The 25670-nt window shown below is 39.7% G+C and overlaps 1 protein-coding gene across 1 annotated transcript; it reads left to right on the forward strand.

Moving 5' to 3' along the window:
• The first annotated feature begins 322 nt into the window (after positions 1-322).
• Positions 323-23999, forward strand: TBPL2 (TATA-box binding protein like 2). Its single transcript, XM_054567040.1, has 7 exons — positions 323-376; positions 2539-2996; positions 3604-3691; positions 5724-5815; positions 11139-11306; positions 15121-15215; positions 23923-23999. The coding sequence occupies exons 1-7, from the start codon at positions 323-325 to the stop codon at positions 23997-23999; spliced, it is 1032 nt and encodes a 343-aa protein (XP_054423015.1).
• The last annotated feature ends 1671 nt before the right edge of the window (positions 24000-25670 follow it).

Genomic DNA, 25670 nt, shown 5'->3' on the forward strand with positions numbered 1-25670 from the left:
CCTCTTCCCAGCCCCGTCCCAGCTCCAGCCCTCCCACTCTCCTTAGTGGCCTGTGGTCCGAGTGCACGTTCTGCATCCTGCTCTCTGGCTCAACGTCAATTCACCAGCGCCTTCCGCGGGAGCGTGGACTGGGCGGGCGCTGAGGTCCGGCCCCACCCACGCTTGGGCCCCCAGACCCCTTGCCCCGCCTCGCCGCGTGCGGCTGCGGGGCTAATAAATGGTTTGGGCGCCCCGCGCGCCTGGTCGAACTCCGCAGTAGCTCGACCCGCGAGGGCGCTTCTGCGCCTCTGTTCCCACGCCCCCAAGAGTGCGACCTCTGCGCATGGAGGACGAAGAGACGTACCTGGAGCTCTACCTGGACCAGTGCGCCGCCCAGGTGAGCCTGGAGGCTGCCGCACTGTCCCAGAATCAGGGTCTGCGTCCCGCCCCAGTGCTCGAGCACCGAGTCCTGCGCCGGAAGGGCTTTGCTTTCTTTAGCTCATAAAAGCCCTAGCAAGTCTAAGATGTGGGCTTGATTAGCTCCATCTTTCAGTTGAAAAATAGAAGTTTCGAGAGTTGAAATCACTGGCCTAAGATTGCTCACCAGACTTCGAACCTGGGCTAGGATGAATCTTAAATGTGAATTGGAGGCATCTGTGGCTTCTTTCAGTTTGTGATTCTTAAGTGTCCTTTTGTTTAATTTTTTAAATCTTTAGAGTCAAATATTGTAGGTAAGAGAGGTAGGAGTCTTCAAAAACAAAAGCAAGAGAACAAGTTGGGGGGAGGGGGTCGAGGAAGGGAGGGTTTTTAAATAGACAATGAAAGGGCTGAGGTAGAGATAGTGACGTCCCATAGCCTTTAACATAGCAAAGCAGAGCCCACACAGGAAGGGTCCTGGGAAAGATGAGTGAGTTATAGTTCTGCAAAAACCGTTTAACAGAAAGTTTCATGTATAAGGTCAAGGATGCAATGGATACTTTATCAGTACATTCTCTGAAGTGAGTTCCTGCAGGTAAACTCAAGGTTCCATTGCCATAGAACATCCCCCTTCAATATCTTGTTTCCATCGCCTTAAATTCCTTGCTTTACTACTTTTTATTTATAAAAATTTATTTTTATTTTCTATTAGTGAATGCATTGGTGTGACATTGGTTAATAACATTATATAGGGTTCAGTTGTGCAATTCTACAACACATCATCTGTATATTGTGTTGTGTGTTCACCACCCCAAGTCAAGTCTCCTTCCATCACCATTTGAAATTCCTTGTTAAAGTTTAGTTTCCTTGGTCGAGAGTGTTGTCTCCTGCTAAAATGCCCCAGTGGGACAAAGGAGGGGCGCCACCGACGGTTGCAGACATTGGTACGTTAGTGTAAATTGGCTGATGAGATCCTTTCCAGCCAGGACAGGAGAGATGAAGGAAACAATGGAAAGGAATAAGGGCCGGTGTCCCCAGTCCCCACCTAACTTTTCCCAGAGCCGACCTGTGGGGTGGGAGTGGGGGAGGCAGGGGCTAATTACACAAGTTAAAATGAAATAAGTTTAAAAATCATATTTTGAGAAAATGACTGCATGTTTCTCAGTGTTTTCTTTGATCAGTTAGTCACCCCTGCCATCTGCTGGGCTTGTAGTACCAGAGCAATTCAGTAGCACTTGGCTAGACATTCTGTCTTAGCTGAGGTAGCTTCGTTACCGAGAAGATGCAAAGAGGTAAGGAGGCATTTGCGACTATTCAGTTGTCAGAAGTAAGATCTAAGGGTTGAGATTAACCTGCAAGCAGTGCTCAAAAGTTAGAACCTCAGCCTGCAACTTGGGCAAAGTAGGTGGTAATATATGTATCAAGGTAATCAATTTTTTCCATAATAACTCCATGAATTTTACATTAGCTGCTTCCTTCAGTTACACACCTCATTCCCTCGGTTGATACTAATGGAGGTTGAGCAGCCTTTCCTGGACTGAAAATACAATATATTGATTTAAACTATTCTTGCCATTTAAATTTCAATAACTTTTTCCTATGGCAAATTGACATAACTAGATCCTTTTCTTATGTGTCCTTTGCCTCGAAGGAATAACAATGAGTCCTCAGTGGAGTCCTGATTAGCACTCCAGCTGTATCTTAAAACTTCCTTCACTTATTGTTCTTCTATTTAAAGTATGTATGTAAAACTGTAAAAAAAAAAAGTCTTTAAATCAACTAAAGTTTACAATTAATTTAAGGAGTAAATCTGTTCTCTTCAAACTACACATAATTTAGAGCATGGTTACCTTTATTACAAAATTGGATTTAGAGTGGCAACTTCCTATAGATCTAACTAAAGTAGGACAAATGATTTATGAAAAATGCTTTTTCTGGATGTTAAGACATTTTTCTGCTTCTACTATGGGTGCTGTAACACTGTAATAGACCTACTTGGTGTAGAAAGACAGAGCAGGAATGTCAGCTGTATTGAACTGCCTCTCATCCTGAACACGTTGCCTGTGGGCCTTGGTAGTACCCATTGGTGTGACATGCTGTTCTATTTGTTGTGCTTTGTCTCTCTTTTTGGTAATGGCTTAGGATGACCTCGCCCCACCTGGGTTGCCCCTGCCGAGCCCACTTGCACCTTATGATGTCTACATATCTAATTCATCCAATCCAGAGGCTGTGCATAATTCACACCTTGAAGAAGTCAAAGAAACATCTGGTGGTTTGTCATCTGTGGACCTTAGCTTCCTACCAGATGAACTTACCCAAGAAAATAAAGCCCAGACTGCCGTTAGAAGCAAGCATGAAACTGAAGCAAATTGTAAAACTCAAAGTCAGCAAAGTAGGCTGCCGTTACCTAGAAAACAGAATGCTGGCCTGGGCTTAAATAGCAGCAGTTCATCTGAGTCCCGCTCACTTCTGCACCCTGGTGATGCTGACTCAGTCCAGCCCTCTCCCGAGAAAACAAACTCCTTGCCCCTGGCGTCCATAACTCCTATGACACCAATGACCCCTGTTTCAGAATGTTCTGAAATTGTGCCTCAACTACAGTAAGTTGTTTGTTGGGGTTTTTTTAGATGGCTGATGCTTCTGGGTGTACACATTTTATATTCCTGAATGTGATGACAACTAATTTCAGGATAATAGTAGAGGGAAGAAAATTTCAGATTTTATTATTCTTGGTTGTGTCAGTTCTTACTAGATTGTGGCTTTAGGCAGTTTGGTTTTCTATAAAATGAAGCACTAATTCGAGAGTATGTACATTTTTGAAAGATTGCATTTATACTAAGGCACTGTAGTTCCTGAAAATTGTGGTTGCGGCTGGTGAAACACAAAAAATATAAAGATGTAAAACTGCATTCAATTTGCAAATTGATTTGAAATTGTACTTTTTATACAGTTTTTTGAAAATTGTTTTGAAAAAGATTTCTAACTTAATTTTATTTAAGTAGTCATACCATTTTAGGAAAAGCTACTTTATGTTGTCACTTTACTTTGGAATTTTTACATTTTACTAGGGACCACGTCACTATGTATTTCAGATTTAGAATAATTCCGCCTCTACAAATTTACTAATATATAACTTATAAAATGAGGACATTAGTTTTAATTCTTTTTATATCTGATATAATTTTCTAAGTTGACTTATTTCTTCAGGAATATAGTTTCTACTGCAAACCTGGCCTGTAAATTGGATTTGAAGAAAATAGCTTTACAGGCAAAAAATGCAGAATATAACCCAAAGGTAAGACTTCTCAGAATTCCTTTGAACAATTAGCTTTCATTTAGATTTACTTTCCTTTTTGCGATCAAGATATTGATTTGTTTTTGTTTTTGTTTTTAAAGAACACATTTATGAGCGAAAAGTTTTTGGGAACTCAAAAGGTTAATTGCCTCATTCTCTGTTTTGAAGTTCTAAAAAATAACCTCCTTCTCTATGCTGAATAAAGCAGTAATTGAGCAGTTCCTAAAAGTTAAGACCTTTCTCTTTTCACTCAAAAACTTTTTTCAGTTTGACTATATTCAGCCTGACTATGGGGTGCTAACTTTCTTACAATGCTATCATATTCTGGAAATATTTTTTTCTAAGTGTTGTCTACCTAGCCAGCACTTCTGTATTTTTCCAGTTACAGTTTCTCTTCTTTGAGAAAGTTAAATTGTTTGAAGTATAAATTTCAAGCTGCTACTTACTAATGTAAGATTCAAGGAGGTTTTTTTTCCCCTCAAAGTTTAACAAAATCTATTCTTTCTTGTGTCTTGCCAAGGCCAGGCATCCCATTTTCAGTGGCCTATTTACCCAGGAAATGGATTTGTTAATTCGATCAACATTTAATGATTTGGCAGGGTCTGTATTTAGTACAAAGATGAGTAAGACTTGGTCCCTCCTGGGAAGAAGTTCACTGTCTTGGGTGATAGAGGATTTATGGAGTTAGATGAAAAAGACCATGTTAGTAGGAACCCAGAGGACCTTGCCAGCATCAATTCTTCATAAATTATTTGTTTTTGCTGGTAGTGTTGTTGACATCTGAATCCAAATGTTACCCAAATGCAATATAATTTTCCTTTTTATATTTCATATATCTGGCTATGATGAGGACGGAAACTTGATGAAATTCTTATAGCTGCTGCAATAATTGCCGACAAGATTGAGCAATCAGCATTTGAAGCATATTTTATCCTCTACCATCCTCAGCTCTCCCCTCATTTTATTTCAGGGTATAGACCTGTCCAAACTTGGACTTGACAGCCAAAGAAATTGTCTTGGCCCTTAAACTCCCATAAGGATGTAAGAAAATGAATACAGATGAAAGTGCTATCTTTTTAGTAAACACCTGGAAATCATTAATAGGACTTGACTCTGTGCAGTTCTGACTCAGGGGTCTCTCACTGTCTGCTAACACTGTAAACCTGAACTTGCCCACCCCATCTTGGTCCTGTAGAGAAGCTCTGATTCATAGAACTTGGAGTCTTGTGTAGTACCCAGGCCAGTTCCCTTCCCAACTTAAGGAGACGGGGGCAGGGAGAAGGGGAACGGAATGTGTATATAGGACCAGGAGGAAGAGCAGGTCATTAAGTGACATGTCAGTATGGAGGCCAGTGGTCCTCAGCCCTCCTCTGCATCAGCACCACCTAGAGGGCTTGGTGTGTGGACGACACTTTGAGAACTGCTGTGGCAGGCAGGAATTTGACAAATCAACTTTTTGTTATTCATTTGCAGCATGAATGACAAATGAATATATGTATATATATTCTCTTTTATGCTTTGGCTGCTTTTTAATACATTCTAGAGTCTGGAAAGTCTGTAACATTCCTGTTATTTTTTTCAAAAATTCTTTGAAAGAAAAAGGAAATAATTCATAGTAAAAAGCAGAGTCAGGTAAGTAGTGGTTTTCAATCTCACCTTTAACATTGCCTGTGGAAGTTAAATAGCCACTTAGTTTTCCTGTGCACTAAAATGGGATAATAATGGACTTCCCTGAATCCTGTTATGAGGATAAATGGGAGAAATCCTGTAAAGCTCTTGGAATAGGGCCTGAAACATATCAGGCACTCAAATTCTACCTTTACTGTTGTTAGTACTTGTTTTTTTCTAAGTACATTTTAGAATCATGACCGTTTTTATTATTTAATCTTAATGTGGGCAGTATAGACTCAGACATTGTTTAGTTTTCCCACCCAGTCTTAGTTTATTCAAGACTGTTTTCATGTCCAGCTCAGCTTTGCAACTAGAATGGTGTTTAGCAGAGACTAATTGTCCCCTTGGCTTCTGTGTGTAGAGGTTTGCTGCTGTCATAATGAGGATCCGCGAGCCCAGGACGACAGCCCTCATATTTAGCTCGGGGAAAATGGTCTGCACAGGAGCCAAGAGGTATGAGGAACAACTGCCCACCCCTACCAGACAAAGAATTCAGTATGCAAATCCAGGAAGGATGGCATTAATGTTCTCAAACACGTAGAGGAGCAAAATACTTGGCTGAGGAATTAAGTTCATTAAATGCCAAATTTTGTGTTAAACACATTCAGCCTCATAATACTGGCTTATAACACACTTTACAGTCCCCTCAGTTAAACTGAAGGGGCGTCACTAGGCTGTTACAACTTGTTTTTAAGGTACATTAAAAAGAAAATAAGCTACCGTAGAGATAAAGCCTGTTATACGCCTGGGCGTGGTGTGCTTGTGTGTTTCCCACATTGCCGATAAACAGACAGAACTTTTAAAAGAGGGAAATTAGACATGTCTTGACCATTAGCTTGAGCATTAGCCCAGGCGGCATCCCTTACAAGGCTGGTCTTTCCTGGGTCTCATGCACAGGAAGCCCTGTCCTGCTGTGAGGATGCAAAGCCTTTGACTGTGAAGCTGCGCTTCCTCCTGAGGACTAAAGATGAGCAGTAGCAAAGTGTCCTCCTGAGAGGTTGCGCCCATTTCCCCTCATTCCACAGTCCACAGATGCACTGAGTGTTCATTTTCTCCAGTGAACACGGGGTGTTAATATGTTTGATATTTTCCAAATTAATTGGTAAAAGCTATGTCACTTTAATTGCATTTCTTTGATTTACTAATGAGGCAAATTTTTCATAAGCATATAAACTGCCTGTTGTGTCTTTTGCCCAACATTCTATGAAGATATCTGTCTTTTGCCCAATTTTCTATGATGATATTTAAGTATTTTCACCACCTTATACTGTAAATATTTTTCCCAGATTAATGTCAATGGTGTTTTATAATGGTTTTTCTTAAAAAACACAATTTAAATTTTTTTGTGTATAGTCAGTAAGTCTATCCAATTTTTTTCTGTACAGTTTTAGTGTTGGCTTCATGCTTAAGAAGGCATGCCCCATACACAGTATTATATAAATATTGAGCTCCATAAATTTTTCTGGCCTTTTTCAGGTGCTGCTTTGTACTGAGGAAGGGAAGTTGATGTTTTGATTCCTCTAGAGCTTTCTCTAGATGATGGAGATGTTCTATATCTGTTCTGTCCCGTGTGGTAGCCCCTAGTCACATGTGCCTATTGAGCACTTGAAAGGTAGTTAATAAAATAAAATAAAACTGATTTTTTAAATCATTTTTTATTGAGTATGCTGTTACAGTTGTCCTGATTTTTTCCCCTTTACCCCCCTCCACCCAGCACCTCCCACTCCCTCAGGCCGTCCCCCCACCCTTGTTCATGCCCACGGGTCATGCATTTCAATTCTTTGGCTACTCCCTTTCCTATACTGTATTTTCCATCCCCATGGCTATTCTGTAACCACCTATTTGCACTTCTTAATCCCCTCATCTCTCACCCATTCTCCCACACCACCCCTCCCATCTCTTTATTTTTAACCTTTGGCATTTTAATTATGATGTGTCTTGGGGCGGGTCTCTTTGTGTCCATCTTGTTTGGGACTCTCTGTGCTTCCTGGACTTGCATGTCTAATTCCTTCACCAAATTAGGGAAGTTTTCTTTCATTATTTTTTTATATAGATTTCCATCTTCTTGCTCTTTCTCTTCTCCTCCTGGCACCCCTATGAAGTGAACATTGGATTGCTTAAAGTTGTCCCAGAGGCTGCTTACACCATCCTTATTTTTTTGGATTCTCTTTTCTTCTTGTTGTTCTGATTGGTTGTTCTTTGCTTCCTTATGTTCCAAATCATTGGTTTGATTCTTGGCTTCATGCACTCTACTGCTGTTTCCCTGTAAACTGTTCTTTATTTCAATTAGTGTATCCTTTATTTCTGACTAGATCTTTTTTATGCTGCTGAGGTCCTCACTAAGTTCCTTGAACACCCTTGTAACCAGTGTTTGGAACTCTGCATCTGGTAGATTGCTTATCTCCATTTCATTTAGCTCTTTTTCTGGAGTTTTGATTTGTTCTTTCATCTGGGCCATATTTCTTTGTCTCCTTGTCTTGGCAGCCTCCCTATGTTTGTTTCTAGTATTAAGTAGAGCTGCTTTGTCTTTGTGTCTTCGTAGTGTTGTCTAATATAGTAGATGTCCTGTAGGGTCAGGACACACAGCCTCCCCTATCACTCAAGCTGGGTACTCGAGGTGTGCCCTTTGTGTATGCTGAGTACACCCTCCCCTTGTAGTTGAGCCCTGGTTGTGTTGGCAGATCAATGGGAGGGATTTCACCAGACCAGTCAGCTGCAAGGACTGGCTGTGACCACTGACCACCACCATCTGTCCTCTGTGGAGTATCAGCTGTGCAGGGGCGGGGTGGTGGTACTCTGACACAGTTTGTAGCTGTCCACTGGGTGTGCTGGCCCTGGGGATTTCCCAGGTGGTGCCAGCCAAGGTCATCCCCACTTGTGTTTTGCCTGAGGCCACCCTGCCTGAATTATAAAGCAATCTGAGATGGCTGTTACTTGTGCTGAGTTTGGAAATTCCCAGGAGAAGCCAAACTATGAATCTAGGCTGCTAGTTCTGGGCCTGGGGCTCACTGAGGTTAGCTGTTACTTGTTTGATAGGATTTAGAAAGTTACGAAGCATGAGCCAAGACCAGCCTCATATCAAAAAGCAGCTTGGGTGGGCCCATAATTTGGGTGAGGTGGGGACCTCCAAGGTGGGTCAAACAGCGTTAGCCATGTTGATGGAATCTTAGATATGGCTCTATCTGGATGGATGTGGTTTCTTTAATTCTGTACTTGTTAGACTTCCATTCAATTCGATTTCTCTTGGTTCTGAATAATGGTTCTATATTTTAATTGTAATTTTGATGTGGTTGTGCAAAGAGGCGAGCCGTGTCTGTCTATGCCGCCATCTTGACTGGAAGTGGAACTGAATTTTAAATTTAATTTTAATCAATTTAAATTTAAATAGCCACATGTTGCCAGTGCCTACCATATTGGGCAGAGCAGGTCTAGAATTTTACTTCATTGTAGGATAAATAATTTTTTTCAAATGGCCAATCAGTGCCCCAATACATTTATTGAAGATCCATTCTTACTCCATTCTTCCCAACCCCACCTGTTTTTACAAGTTATGTTTTTTACATGTGTTTGAGTAAGTTTCTAGGCTTTTCTTCTGTTGCACTGTATATTTTTTGACCTAGAAATCCCCATTGTTAAGTCATTACTGGACAACTCTGCAAGATATCTGCAAGGATGTTCATTTCAACATTGCTTAAAATGGGAGAAAACAAATATGTAGTTGTAGAGGTTCGATTAGATCATAAGACAAAATTATATTTAGCCATTGAATGCATGCATGTAGATTGAGTTGGAAGGATTGTCACATCAGGTGAAGTTTGGGGAGGGAAGAGCAGGCAACTAAATTATAGGTTTATTATCCAATTTGCACTTTAAAATATGCTCATATTACACACACACACATTCATGAGTATCTCTCACTACCTGAATTTATTTGGTTCCTAACGTCTGATAGTAAAAGCTTGGATAGTGAGTTCACGTAAAGAAATATTGTTACCCAAATCTACTGGTTATTGAGTTTTGGATAGAGAGCTGTAAACATTTGGTTAGTAGATGAGATATCACAATTATCTCCACAAATTTACCAAATCTATTCTTTTTAGTTAGAGCAACCAGAGTTTTCATAGTGAGGCAGACCTGTGTTTGCATAGGAAAAGTGCAGAAGGGTCAAATTTATCAGTAGTTTTCACCACTGGTTATGACAGTTCAAGGTTCTTAATCTATTTCCTAATGTTTGTACAATAACATTTATACAGTCTTAGTTTTTTGAGCAAAAATTCCTATGTGACATTCATAGCTAATATCCCAAGAAACTACAGAACTATGCAAACTCTTGAAATTTGATCTTACAGGCACATGGGAAATTTAATGGTTCAATTAGGTGAAATGTAGTTTTTCAAACTGGAAACATTTTGTTCCACTGCTAACTTGGGGACATGGCCTTGCTAGGGACATTTCAGGAGTTCAAGATGGGTGAGGAAAATCAACGTGAAGTGTATGAAGGATCCAGATAGAAAAGAAAATCGAATACTTCATTTGGTCCAGCAAACATGTTTAGTCTGGCTTCCCTTTCGTGTGCTTCTGATTTTCAGCTTAAAGATAGGGCTGGCCCACAACAGAGGGCGGCGTCAATCAGGGCTGCCCACCTTGCGGCCTACTGTGGCTCTGGATGCGGCCCAATACAAAATCATAAATTTACTTAAAACATTATGAGATTGTTTTGGGGTTATGTGTTGCAATATATTTAAGGTGTGGCCCAAGACACGCTTCTTCAGTGGGGCTCAGGGGCACCAAAAGGTTGGACACCCTTGGACATGATGCACCCGCCAGGGGTGGCTGCTGTTGGGCAACTCCTGCCACTCACGGCTTTGCTTGGATAGCGACTGTTGAAAAGTACCTGATGAAACCTAAAACCTCAAATATCAGGATTTCACAGTCTCTGACACGGATTTAGGGTTGGAGTAGGGCAAACACTTAGAACAGAGCCATAGAGTTGGAGGAATTTCTTTCTTTCTCAAAAAAAGATATGAGTCGAGTGATAATTGTGTGAGAAAGCCTGAGCGAAATTGGGCAGATTTTGAGGTATTTTCATGTTTTTCTTAATATGTAACTTGCCCCATAAGGGCCCAAGTCCTAACATCATGCACCATGTCTGTGCCTTTCCACTGGCACATGCCCGCCTCATGCTGATTTTTTTATATGCAAAGTGTCCTTATTTTTGTTGCAATTGTTTCCATCTGAATGGCACACACTTTTAGAGCAGATGGATGGTTCTAAAAGTTTAGGGAGCATCACAATCCCTGGAGGGCTTGTTAAAACACGGAGTGCTGGGCCCTGCCCCCAGGGTGCCTGCAGGTCTGAGGTGGGACCTGGGACTCTGCATTTCTAACAAGTTCTCAGGTGGTGATGCTGCTGCTGCTGGTCTGAGGACACACTATGGGAATCAGTGGAATAGTTAATCTATCTAAAAGCACTTAAAACTAGTAAGAGAAAAAATTTACATGTGATAAATGTCAAATAAATGTCAAATTTAGACAAAAATCTGTTTATGATTCAGTTCAACTGTACATTGCACCATACCTTTTAATAGGTGCAAGGGACAAGAGTCGAGGACACAGGTCCTCGTCCTGCAAATCTCCAGGTTCGTAGTATACTTGTAGAGTGAAAGAGAAACATGTACAAATGGTAGAAATACAGTCAGAGAGGTGTGTGAATATAGCTGGAGTCCCATGGAGGATACGATGATTAGTCATCTTTAAACACATTTGCCCCTCCCCAGTGAAGAGCAGTCTCGACTTGCAGCAAGAAAATACGCCCGTGTGGTGCAGAAGCTTGGGTTCCCCGCCAGATTCCTCGATTTTAAAATTCAGAACATGGTTGGAAGCTGTGATGTGAGATTTCCCATCAGGTTGGAAGGCTTGGTGCTAACTCATCAGCAGTTCAGTAGGTATGATCGTTACATAACAACTTGGTGTTCACCAGCATATTAAAGTTGTATTATGGGCTGCTTTTACAATGTATCTTTTAGAGGAGTATAATATTTCTGGTAAAGGCACAATACATGACAGGCCTAAGATGCTATGCCTAAGTCCTCATCAGTTACAATATAGGTCCAATCTCTTGGAATAATGGTTCTTAAATTAAGATGAGTGGTAATCATCTGGACAGCTTATTAAAATACATTTCTGCCTGGGCTGTAACAGCAGAGATTTTGCTTGAATTTGCAGTTCTAATGTTATAGCTCACAGGTGATGCCAATGGTACTGGACAGTGGCCCACACAATGAGACCCACTGATGTGTAGATTTCTAAAACAGTACATCTGACTTGGGGGTGAGAGCAAGGGAGGGAAGGACAAGGGGTGTGAGATGGGGTAGGCAAGGCAGAAGGGGCTGAACAGCTGGTGAGGGGAGAAAGGGTTCAAGAAAAGGTGAATCCCGTCTAGTTTTTGTCCCGTTGGGTTGCTTGAGGGTTTTGCTTGTATGTGTGTAGCTGTAGGCCAGCACAGTTTGTTCTGTAGTGTATTCATGTTCTCAGGGGAGTAGTTCCAGCTGGCCTGGCTGCTTTAAATGCAACTTTCCATCTCAAGAGCAAATGCTGGTGCTGGTGCTGTTGCTGCTGCTGCTGCTGCTGCTGCTGCTGCTGCTGCTGCTGCTGCTCCTGCTGCTGCTCCTCCTCCTCCTCCTCCTCCTCCTCCCTCCTCTCCCCTGTCCCTTTCCCCCCACCTCCCTGACCTGTCCCACCCTCCTTCAGCTACTTTGGTGCTTCTCCCATCCATTTGAGATCCTTAGAGAACAGTGATGGAGGTTGACTGGTCAACACCGAATCTCACCACCTGTTGGGATATACTCTTGGGCCCGGGCACTTGAACTGGCTTAGAATCACGGATGCCCTGCATCTAGCTTGAACTTAAGTCCTTTCGTTCTGACACTTTTCCTTCCCTTTGCCTTTGAGCACTCATGCTGTTTAATAGAGGATGTGGATCATAAAGCTGTGCTTTCTCTAACATTTGTTGACTTTCTTTTGAGACATGATCTGAACAGAAGTTAAAAATTGCTTTGTTTTCCCATAACATTTTAACATTTTTAGTTCATTCTGAGATTTAGCTTTTTCTAATATTCTTCAGGCAATGTTTAATTTCCCCTTGATTGTATTTCCTTTTTTTCTCTGCGTCAATTTTTTTCCACATCTGCTTATTGAGTACCCAGGATGTATCCGCTGGGTTCACTTGAAAGCCCCCCCATGCAAGACATTGCATCTTTAGGTATTTTTTTCTTTCTTCAATCTTGTGATAATTTGTAGGTTCATAGTAAAATCTTCACTTTTAAGAGTTTCTTAACACATAAGCCATCTTATCTTCCAGGTTCTCAACAGTGGTCCTCTAGTCTGTCTTTCTGTGAACCAGCTTTTTCTGAACATAGGGAAGATCTCTACCTGAATTCTAATTAGACTTAGCATTCCCCTTTCTGGCCAGTTAGGCCTCTAAAGTGATGCGTGCAATTCCTCCTAAATTTCATTTCATCTCTGTTTCACCAACACTGCAGGTCAGATTTAAATCTAGAGCAGGAGTACCCCTTGTCACTGCTGCCACCTCCTGAAAGACAGCAGGGCCTGTCGGGCAAGGAGGGAATTCACTGGATGCACTGCTTTTAGCCTCTTGGAGTGGGCCTGTTGCTCTTCTGTCTTCCTTCTGAGCCAGTTTTATGATCTCATCCATTTCTTAAAATTTTAATTTGGCAAGGAAGCTCACTTTGCATTCCCACAGCTACTTCATTCTAGCCTCGTTCTGGCCTCTCCCAAACGCTCCCCATCCGGCCGCCATCCTCAGGTTATGGATGACAACTCCAGTGTGTGCATTCATGACGTCATGGCACACACCAGTTCCAATTATCAGATCAAGTTTGCCTGATAGTAAAACCTCAAATTCATTTGATTTTCCAGGTTCTACAAATCTGTATTTATCAGCGTTTGATAATACTGGAATGTTCTCCATCGATCTCCTTATGCTATGATCATTTTCCATTTTCCCTGAGCATTTTTCTACCTTCTCTTTAATTGTAAAGGCAATAATAAATATCTTGATAATATTTCTTAAATGAGTAAAATCTAGGTGGCTACTGTGTAGCAGATGCTACAGTGACAGTGCCCATCAATACAGCATGATTCCTTGCCCTCCTGGAGTTCACTGTTTGACGGGGAAAACACACAAGCCAAAGACAATAAAGAAATAGGGTAACTATGAAAGGTGAACCCCCTCCCTTGGAGTGCTCTGGTACCATCAGACAGGAGAGCGATACTGGGGAGGCGTGTAGGTCAAGGAAGACTTCTTAAGGGAAGTGACATTTAAGCTGATACTTGAACAATTTGGATTGGCCGAGACATTGGCAGCTGTTAGTTATTCCCAGTCCTCAGGAAGTGTTCTTCATCTCTAACCAAAACCTCTTTTTCTTTTTCCTACCTCAACCTTCTTTTGAAATGAAGCCACAGAATAAAAATGAAATAAGTCTTTAATCAGGAGATCATTTGGTTGGCATCTTAAAACTATGGTTCAGAGAAAGCCGAATGCAGGTCACTATTATTTACATACTTTCTTATTCTCTTTTCCCTCTTAGAGCCCTAAGATTCAGCTGGAGAGTCAAATGGAAACATTCCTTCTGGGCCCCTAGCCTCGCTTTCTTGGCTCAAACCTCGTAGCTCCCATGGGGTGTTCCAAGGCTCCAGCTGGTCTCATGGTCTCCCTCGTGTGGGGAAGCGGTTAGTGGGTAGGAGTCTGGACAGGCACGCTGCAGTCGGGTAGTGTGATGTTGTAGGGCAACCCACAGCAACCTCCATGTACCTCAGAAGGGTCGCCACTCTGACACCTCTTTCTGGTGTCAGTCAAAGGTTTCACATCTTCTGTTGTTGGAGTCTTTGCAGAATGGAATGAAGTTTTCCACGTTGTCTGGACTCACCCCTTAAGTGCAGTGATTCAGGAATATTCCAATGTTCCAGTTCTCAAATATCTTCTTTCTCTTCTATCTGTTCTCCATTAGCCATTGTTTGGAGAATAGTTTTATTTTATCAGCTTCCTCTTCCTGACCTTTTTTTGTGGCCTCTGCAAGGTTTTCCAGTTCTCTCTCCTCTTCTTTATGCTGGAGTGTGGAGAAGCAGTTCTTCGCCCTATTATCCATTGCTCTGTGAAGCAGCCAGCTTACTATTTAGTGGTAAATGAGAGTGAGTTACTATGTGTAGGAACAAATCCTGAATTTTCAAAACTCGGGATAGTTTAGTTTTCTTTCCTTATACAGTACCTGTCCAAAGACAAGTAACAGTGGTTCTATCTCCTTAAGTTTATAGGCTCCATCTGCTAAAAAAGATAACTTTATCAGTTTATAAATGCATACAAAATATGCTCATTGTTGGGGGAACTTGGAAAATGTAGAAAATGTGTTTATGGATTTTTATTGACAGACTTTTTTTGAAAGATGGTGAACATTTAACCAAGAAAATCTGATGCCTTAAGTTACCTTAATTTCTAAAAGCTTGGGATGACTTGCACTTGAAAAAAAAATCACGACCCAAAATGCATTCTGTCCTTGACTGGCACAAGAAATTACCTAGGACACTCAAGACTACTTTTATCAAGATGGCCAATACATGTTTAGCAAAATAGCTTTTTCACTATGCTTTAATATGCAGCTTTAATAATTACTGGGTCTTGAATATTATAAGAAAATAGTCAAAGAGTGCTGATTTTAACTTTTTCCTTTTCTATCTTAATAGTTATGAACCTGAACTGTTTCCTGGCCTTATTTATAGAATGGTAAAACCACGAATAGTGCTGCTTATCTTTGTATCTGGAAAAGTTGTGTTGACAGGTAAGTTCTAAAGTTATTTTCTGACTTTTACAAAATTCAATAGCTGTGTGTGTGCTTTGCTTTTCCTCTTAAATAGCTTTGTTCACTATTATAGAATGAATACCTGAAAAAAATGAAAAATAGAAAGGAATGTAACTTCACCCATCAGTCCCAATACTTGAAACAATGTAACTTTTTCATGTTTTTGTCATTTTGACATGTATATTCATCTTTACATCCTTTTTATTAACCATTGTAACGCATGTAACTTAACTCCTCCTTACAAACTCTTTATGAAGGTTTTTAACAGCTGCACAATGTTCTCCCAGAAAGGTCAGCAGACTATTTTCTGTGAAGGACCAAATACTAAACATTTCAGGCTTGCACACCACTGGGTCCTTGTTGTCACAACTGAACTATGCCATTTTAGTGCCAAAATGTCTCAAGGCATTATGTAAAGGAGAGGGCTCTGAAATGTGAAATGTGAATTAATAATTCATATTAATTTACATGTGTCATGTAATAGTCCCCCTTTAAAAAAATTTTTCCCACTCATTTAAAATATAAAACTCATTCTTAGCTCGCAAGCTATGCCAAAACAGGCAGCAGACCAGGTTCAGCCAGCGGGCTTAACTTTCCTGACCTCTGTTCCAACGTGTCATTGCACCAAACTGACTCTCCCATGGTCAGGGGTTTTAATGTTCCTTCTTTGTTTGCTGCTTATAAATGGCACAGACAGTTGGCTATTTTTATGTGAAAAGAATTATTTTATTTTGGATGCGCAGAAATGGAACTGTGTCTAAAGATATGCCAATTTTTAAGGTTCTCTGTACAAATTACCATGCTGTTTTTGAAGAGTGAGACAGTACAATTCTATACCATACGCTCCTATCAGCAGTATATCGAAGTATCTTCTAAAAATTCTCAGCAGCAATCAAAAACAAAACAAAAACTTTTTTTTTTTACAGGAAATGTTTTTTGTAAAAAAGAAAACGTTTTTACAAGTGGAAATTATCTCACTGCTTTAACCTCACTGGTACCCGAAAATAGAAATTGATCGCTTTCACTACGTCTAATAAAGACCATGTTATCTTTTGTAAATAACTTATTCCTATTGTCTTAACTTAACTTAGTTTTTATTAGTTTTTAATAATCTCTCTCTGAAGGATTTGTATGAGTTTACCATAATATTAAAAATAATTACCCTTTGTTATATTTGTGACTTTTTCCAGTTGAGTTATTTTTACATAAAGATGAGTTTTTAGAATTCTTGAATAGCTGAGATTCTTTTTTCTATACCATTCTACTGAAGTTTGCTATTTTTGTCTATTTTTTACACATTTTACTCTTCTCTGCCAAAATGAATGCCAAGTTTATATGGCATGAGCCAAGCTGATCTCCATACTCCATCCTGAAATAGTTAGCCAGCCATCTGAATGCTGCATACTCTTCCCTCCTTATTAATTTGTGATGACCCCTTCTGACCTTTATTTTTTTATGTATGTGTCTGGTCTCCAGCTCTGCCTTTACTCCAAAATTATATACTATGATAATCCTATGAAAACACCTGTGTGGTCATTTGTGCACCATCTTCATAATCTTGTCAGCTGAGAAATGATAAATACTCTTAGCGGTGTGGTGGCTGAAAAGATGGACTGCGCAGGCCGCTGTCCAGTTTGAATCCAGGCTTTACCATTTGTTGGCTATGTGACCTTGAGTGAGTTTAAGTTCTCCACCTTGATTTCCACATATGTAAAATGAAGGTGGTCGTAGAAAATACTTGCTAAGTGTTATGAGGAAACAAACAGTGCCCGGCCTAGGTAAGCAAAGCATAAATATTAGCTCTTACTTTTCTCGGTGAAAGCCCACTCTCCTTGCTTTTTACCCTGGCGTTGAACAGGACTGGAGGTTTTCTGTGATGCCTTGTCCTGATCATAGGACTATGGAGTCTAATGAGGCTTTAGTAAGATGCTTCACATTTATTTCCCTCCAGCATAGAAGAGTGAGAAGCTGGGTCTTTGTTACTGGGGGTCACCCTCAATCAGGTAGATGTCAGCGGTTCTTGAAAACAAGTAGGTCAGAGAGCAGCATAAAAATGGCAAGACTGACTTGATTAGTGAGTAGGCCAGGGGGAGACCAGAATAGTCCTGTCAATCGTTACTGGTAATCTCCCAATAATATACTGTAAAATGCATATCTTTAGGGGTTTATTGCTGTTTTTCTCAATTTGTGATTTTCGTGTATGTGTGTGTGAGAGAGAGAGAGAGAGAGAGTTCACTTGGGAAAATAAGATGTGTAGTTATGACTTGGTATAAGAATAGAATTAGAATATCCATGTAATATTGAAAATTAATATTTGATAAACTTTGAGGTATACATTCTGTTTTAGCTGCTGAGGATATAAAAGCACACTCCCCAACTGGCAGGAACCCAGCCCTGGTGAAGGAGACAGGCATAAACAAGTTACGTGATACCGCCTCTTACAGAACCAAATGATGAGCCATGTGTGCTTGGACCAGCCACCCCAAAGTCCCTAACTCTGAAGTGCTGCATGTTCTTCCAGAGCAATGGAAATGGCTTAGATTTTGTAAAATAAGGTTCACAAATGACCTCTTATAAACCTTCCCTCACTTAACCCTTTATAACAACACTTTGGGAAAGGTATCGTCCTTATTTTTCAGGTAAGGAGACTGAAACTCAGAAGATAAACAATGTGTCCATGATTTCAGAGCTAGTTAGTAGTAGAGATGGCTTTTGAGCTCATATCATTTTGATCTCAAAGCCAGTTTTTTCTCTCATGTACCAGCCACAGAATTTCCACCTCAGTCACCAAGCTTAGGGATTTATCCCCCAAAGTGGTGGTCATTATAACCTGGAGGAAAGGACTAGTAAGTTTTGCTTAAAAGGGGACAGTCATCTAGTCAGAGTTTAGTGCTACTTACTGGGATGTTTGATTATTGACTGATTATTAAAAAGGAGTATGGGGTCAGTTTAGGGTCCCTTAAAATTTTTTTGCTACTTATATATTTTAAATGTATTTTTCAATTACAGTTGACAAGCAATATTAGTTTTAGGTGTACAATATAGTCGTTAGACATTTGTATACCTTATGAAGTGATCACCTTAAGTCTAGTACCCATCTGACACCATAAATAATTATTACAATATTATTGACTATATTCCCTATGCTGTGCTTCACATCTCCAAGGCTGTTTTTATAACTGGCAATTTGTGCGTCATAATTCTTTTCACCTTTTTCACTCATCCCCTGACACCCTCCCATCTGGCATCCATTAGTTTGTTTCTGTTTGTTTGTTGTGTTTTTTAGATTCCATACAAAGTGAAATCATATGGTATTTGTCTTTCTCTGTCTGATTTATTTCACTTAGCATAATACCCCCTTGGTCCATCCATGTTGTCTCAAATGGCAAGATTTCATTCTTTTTTATTCCATCATATATATGTACAACAACTTCTTTATCTACTTGTCTATTGATGGGCACTTAGGTTACTTTCGAATCTTGACTATTGTAAATAATGCTGCAGTGAACATAGGGGTGCATATATCTTTTTAAATTAGTGTTTCAGATTTCTTCAGATAAGTACCCAGAGTAGAATTGCTGGGTCACATGGTAGTTCTAGTTTTAATTTTTTAAGGAACCTCCATACTGTTTTCCATAGTGGCTTCGCCAATTTACAATCCCACCAACAGTGCGCTAGGGTTCCCTTTTCTCCACATCCTTGCCAACACTTGTTTATTGATTTATTGACGATAGCCATTCTGACAGCTGTGTGGTAATATCTCATTGTGGTTTTTGTTTGCATTTCCCTTATGACTAGTGATGCTGAGCATCTTTTAATGTGTCTGTGGGCCATCTGTGTATCCTGTTCGTAGAAATGTCTATTTATGTCCTCTGTCCATTTTTTAATAGGATCATTTGCTTTTTTTGATGTTGAGCTGAATGAGTTCTTTATACAGTTTAGCATTTACCCTTAATTGCATATATTATTTACAAATCTCTCTTCCATTCAGTAGTTTGATTTTTTTTGTTTTTGTTTTGTTTTATTTTGTTTTTTGATACCTGTTCTTGTTTATTTGTTACTCTTAGAAACTCCTTTTTGACCAGACTCAGCGGTCGAAGCTCTCAGAGAGGACAGGCTATGTCTCCTGGCTCTCTGTTCCTGGCATTTTTCTTTGGCCTCCTTCATTCTCTTAGCTAAAAGTTTAGCATGTTCTGCAGACTCTTCCTTATTTTTCTTAGTATGTTGTTTGTTCAGAGCAATAGGATGATATTTGTGGTGCAGGATGGGTAGAGGAACAAGACGCTGAATCTTGGGTGCTTTGGTCCTAGGTTTCTCACCTTTTCTGTTTAGGGGCTTTCTCCCAACATATTGGCGGACATTGTTTTCTTTAGAGAGATTGAAAAGTTTGCCAATTCTGCTAGGTTTTGTGGGCCCTGGGCAACAAGGCACCATAGTATCAGTGAGACCAGGAGTATCTTTCTCCCCCACTCCACCCCCCCTTTTTTTTTTACAAGACCAAGCTGAGAACACTGAGGTTGGCATTGCCAATGGAACCCTGAACAGATTTGCACTTTCTCTCCTCAGTCCTCCTTGGTCCATAACAGGAACGCCCCTTGCTCGGCAGCAGGCGGACATGGCCATGGGTCAAGACACCCTACTTGATGGGGAAACCTCGTTATTCCCACCCCTGATTCGAACCACATAACCCTTCCATTCTTCACCCACAGCACCAGCAGCAACTTCTGTGGCCCTGCGCTTCTCCTAAAACGGACAAAGGCTGCGTTCATCGTTCACTTCAATGCGTTTCTGGCAGCCAGTGGCCGGGAAAGAAATGTTCAGCTTCATCCTGAAGCAGCCAGCTGCCTCAAGGGCACCTTGAAAAAGAGGGCTGCCCTTTTGTTTTGTTGGTGGTTTCCTTCATGGAGCCATATTTTATGGCTTCAGGTCTTACATTTAACTATTTAATCCATTTTGAATTTATTCTTGTGTACAGTGTAAGAAAGCGGTCTGTATTCATTTTTTTACACGTCTGTCCAATCTTCCCAACACCATTAATTGAAGAGACTGTCTTTACCCCATTGTATATTCTTGCCTCCTTTGTCATAGACTAATTGACCAGATAGGTGCAGGGTTATTCCATTGATCTATGTGTTTGTTTTTATGCCAGTAGCATGCTGTTTTAATTACTATAGTCTTGTGGTATAGTTTGATATCAAGTAACATGAGACCAACACTGATCTTTCTCAAGACTGCTGTGGCTACTCAGGGTCTTTTGTGGTTCAGTATAAATTTTAGGATTATTTGTTCTAGTTTGGTAAAAAGAAAAGACAAGACATTGATATTTTGATAGGGCTTGTATTGAATCTGTAGATTTCTTTGAGTTCCCTTACAGTTTTGGTGCCAGTAATTTCAGAGAGGAAATATTCGATTATATTGGCCAAATCTGCTCACTTTAACACCCAGTTACAAACCCTGGCAATGTTTATTTGACAACTTTTGGTGTAAAAGAAGGAACAGTGGATATATGAAGTCTTCTCCCATAGCTGCTATTCAATATTCAAGAAAACTTCAACTTCTTGGGCCCCAGTATTCCCTCTTATGGAGTGAAAAAATTGTACCAGATAATCTCCCTAAAGTGCTTTGTTTCTAAATGTTTCCATGATATAAAATAATGATCACTCTCAGTGTCTGGTCCCTCTTGGGTGATAGGTGTTTTCACTCCCCAGGGGATACCAGAATATTACAGTCTTTGGGTTTGAATGCAATGCTCTTAGGGATTTTTTTTCTTTTAAGCATTATGATACAACTGAAGTGTGTAATTATCCAAAATTCTGGATCTAGACACTCTGTTCCTCAATGAAATGTAAAAAGGACCTTATTTTGGTATTTTCAGAGCGTGGGTTGGGGAATGGGAGTGTGTTTGTTATACATATGTCTCCATTTCCTAAAAGAAGATTCTTCCATTCAAATGTATTCAGAAGCCAAAAAAGTCCATCAAACCAGAGGCAGAGAGTTTGATATACTGGTGTTTTATTTCTTCCCCAGTTTACTCTTTGGTTTCTACAAAACCATTCTCTCTAGAAACTAAGATTTTAGTGCTATAACAAATATCTGCTGAGACTTATGGGGTTTCTCCTACCTCAACGATACAGTTTCTCTGCTGTGTCAGGAACTCCTCCTCCTCCCTGTCCCGCACCTTTGAGGGTGGAGACTCACAGATAGTAAACTCCTTGGCAACCAATAACTAATTTTTCCCCCTTTATATCTCAAATGTAATTGAAGCTCATAAAGACTTCATCCTTCATTCTTTAAACACATTTGAAAAATTTATTGAAGTAGAATTCACATAAAATTAACCATCTTAAAGTGAGCAATTCAGTGGCATTAAGTACATTCACAATATTGTACAACCACCACCTCTGTCTAGTTCCAAAACATTTCCATTTCTCCAAAGTAAAATCCCGTATCATTAAGCAGTCCCTCCCCGTTCCCCCTCGCACTAGCCCCTGGTAACCACCAATCTGCTCTCTCCCTGGATTTATCTATTCTTGTTATTTCACGTAAACAGAATCATACCATATGTGACCTTTTGTGTCTGGCTACTTTCAGTTAGTTTTTAGGTTCATCTGCATTGTAGCATATATCAGTACTTAATTCCTTTTTATGGCTGCATAATATTCCATTGTGTATATATACCATAGTTTGTTATACACTGAGTTTGTTATTTCCCTTCTTGGCTGTTTTGAATAGTGCTGCAATCAACAGGTTTATGTGTGTTATTTGGGTACCTGCTTTTATTTTGGGGGAGATATGTACCCAGGAGTGGAATTGTTAGTTCATGTGGTAATTCTTATTTTAACTTTCTTGAGGAACCACAAAATTGTTTTCTATAGTGGCTGAAACATTTTTACATTCCCATCAGCAATGTCTGAGGGTCCCAGTTTCTCCATATCCTTTCCAATGTTTACCATTTTCCATTTTTAAATTATAGCTCATCTTTGGTTCCAAATCTTGATTTCTACCTTCTTCTCAAATCTTATGATCTTCCTTTTGGTAATTCCCTGTGATTTGTCCTGTAATTAACCCAGACTTCTTAGAGGTTATTTCTGCTCTCTTACTGAGCCTTCCTCCTCTCTAACTTTGTAGCTCTCAAGGAAGCTTTTATCAACGTAAGCTATTTTCTATTCCTCTTCATGCCAAGTTTTTATATCTATTTCATTAACCTCCTTGCATCCTTCCTAGAATAGTATCAGATAATAATGTCCTGATTAGCAGACAGTTCCATACACATACGTGATCCCAGGCTGTAACACTTAGCACATTGTGCCTGCGTCGCTTTGACGGTGCAGGTAGCTAGTGGTGGTGAGAGATGAGTGAGACTAACTGGTATCTCTCACGGGTGGGGACCATGTCTAATTCATGTTTTTATTCCTTTAACTCCTAGAGCGGTTTGTTACAATTAAAGATCTCTTAAAATTAAAGACTCTTAAGGGTGACAGTGGTATTGGGTTGGCCAGAAAGTCCCTTTAGTTTTTTTTTTTTTCTGTAAAATAAAACACACACTTTTAATTTCTCCTGCTATTGGCTTCAACTGGATAGAGATCGGGCATACTGCTAACCATCTTCCAACGCATAAGACAGCCAGCCCCACAGCAAAGAATTATTTGGCCAAAATGTCAATAGTACCAAAAACTTTGCAAACCACTTCTCACAGGTTCGATCAGTCACAGCACTTTCTCCATACACTGCCCAGATCTTTTTTTGCCTTTCAGTTGCATTTTTCCATTTCTTGAAATAATAAAGCATAATATACTGAAAATGTTCCCTATTTTCTTCCATTTTCAATATTAACATGGCTGCACAAAAATTCACTAATTTTGATGTTTTGTTAAATGCACACTGAGATGGCAACTGTCACAACGCAATCTAACAAAATTGTTTCAAATGAAGTTAAAACATAAGTAAGCACTTCTAGAGCCATCTTACAGACAAAACTAAACAAACTTTTTGGCCAACCCAATACAGTTTTTCCCCTCTAATAATCCCTTCCCATACATTGACATTTACAACTCTAGCTCCAGTTTGTTAGATAACATTACGGAATCAAAATTTTAACTAGGGATGAATGGATCAAAGGAAGTCCCTTTTGCTGGTAGCTGAATGCCTACAGATGCTGATGAAAGATCCTGTTCTGGCATTATATTCATGGCACGCTTAGAAATAACATTCCATATTTCATACTGAGCCCTGCGTGGCAAAAGGTGATCTGATATGCCCACATAGTGGAAGTACTAGAAGACTCTGCTCTAGGGTGTGCATTTGTGGAAGTGTGGATGTAATCACCGAAATTCTGTCTTCACCAGGAATAAATGTCACTTTTCAGGTATATCTAAAGAGATGTCATCGTATTAAAAGTAATTGGGGATGACAGTAAAATTTTATTTTTTTAAGATTTTATTTTTATTTTTAGAGAGAGGGGAAGGGAGGGAGAAAGAGAGGGAGAGAAATACTGATCAGTTGCTTCTCATGGAACCTGCGATCTAGGCATATGCATTGACTGGGAATTGAACCAGCGACCTTGAGCATTGCAGGATGATGACCAACCAAGCCACACCAGTCAGGGCGACAATGAAATTTTAGTCTGAAGAAAAATTTGGAAATGTTCTTATATTAAAGATTATATAAACTTGGGTTTTCTTTACAGGTGCCAAAGAACGTTCTGAGATCTACGAAGCATTTGAAAACATCTATCCTATTCTAAAGGGTTTTAAAAAAGCCTGAGTAATATCATTCAACATCTCACATTATATTGGTTTGAGTATGTGTGTAAGCTCAGCACAGGAAACAGCTGGATTTTTCTACCTTTAATTGTAGATGTTCCATGCAAGTTTTGACTTTACTTATAAAAGGGTGATTCTGTGTGAGTAACCATGCCTAAGAAATGAAGAAAACTTCCTATTCAAAATGACTTATATGTTATTTCTAAAACCAAATAAGTAAGCTTATTTAGAATGTGAGAGAGTTAGGGCCTTGCTAGAATGATGTTGTAGCATCATTAAAATTTAACATTCTGCTCCTGTTAAAGATGTAGTGCATAATATGTTCTCTGAAAATGCACACTGCTATATAGAAATTTCAAATAACTGCATAAAATAGATACTATCTGTAATATCTAGCAGGATAGAAATTAATGTCTATTTTTTGTCTTAAAATATTGAATTAGATGATCCTAGCTATTAGGTACAGGCACTGTGAAGGATCCTGTCAGAATACAAATGAAACATGAAAGTCGGAAACCTTAAAAAAAAAAAATCAAATGTTTTTCTTGTTTGTATGAAATGATCAAGTTATTTCTCTTAAAAATAAAAATCTTAAACTTTCAGGAACCATTCAGGTTTATTTTAAGTTCTATTTTAAAACAGTATGGGGAATTTTTGCTTTTTTGTGTAACTTTATAATCCTAGGTAATTGTATTGCAACAGACCAGATAAGACTAAGCGGGTGGAGCAAAGGGTTTAGATTCAAAACCTAGTTAGTTTGTGGAATCATTAGCTTTTGATGGAGATGTGGAGGTTAACGAGGGATGAGGCTAATGTGACTCATGGCCCAAGTGGTAGTGATTATGTCTTCTACCAAGAGAAGGAAACATTTGTGAGGGCGGAGAGTTCTGTTTCCAACATGCTGAGCTTGTTGTGGCTCCCGTACATCACTTGATGCCTAGCAGGCAGCTATAAATCTTTAGGTATGAACTTGGGAGAAAATCCCTGCTAGAGAGGGAATTTAGGGCAGTAGTCATCAATTGACTGTCTTCCAAAATAATCTTTGAAAATCCCTGGTCTAGATAATTTGACCCATATGCCCACTTTTCTTTTTCCCTTCTGTGCATTACAGCCATATTAAAAAACTGATTACTCTGATAGAATCTTCTGACCTATACGCTTTTTACCTCTCCCTGAAAAAGAAACAAGAGTAATCCTATCTAGGTTAAATCGTATCTAGTTCAAATTCTTCCTCAGAGCGTGGCCCACACAGAGTAACTGGGGGTGGGAGGGGAGGGCGTAATGTTGGCCATTACTTTCATTAAAATTCTCTTTTCAGAAAGATGTAAAATTGATTTCCACATTTACTAGTATGATTGTTTCCACTGGTTAGTTTTTAAAGGTAAAAAACTATTATCAGGTTACTATTAAAAGTATTTGCTCAGGAATTCTCACGACGTTGGTTAAGTAGGCACTTCTCCATTTAACAGGTGAGAACACAGGCCAAGGGAGGATAGGAATTTGCTCAAAACCCCGCAGCTGTTAAGGAAGTAGGTGAGCCAAAATTAAACCTCATTCCAAGACCCAGGGGTAGTTTAGCCAAACTTTAAAGCATCCGTAGAGAATTTAAGAAAATCCCTTTTTTTGTTCCCAATCCGTTTTCCCGGAATCCTTGGGGCACAAATTAGAGGCA

This window comes from Pteronotus mesoamericanus, unplaced genomic scaffold, assembly GCF_021234165.1.
Source record: "Pteronotus mesoamericanus isolate MK-2021 breed Mesoamerican mustached bat unplaced genomic scaffold, CSHL_Meso_final contig_182, whole genome shotgun sequence".
Taxonomy (NCBI): domain Eukaryota; kingdom Metazoa; phylum Chordata; class Mammalia; order Chiroptera; family Mormoopidae; genus Pteronotus; species Pteronotus mesoamericanus.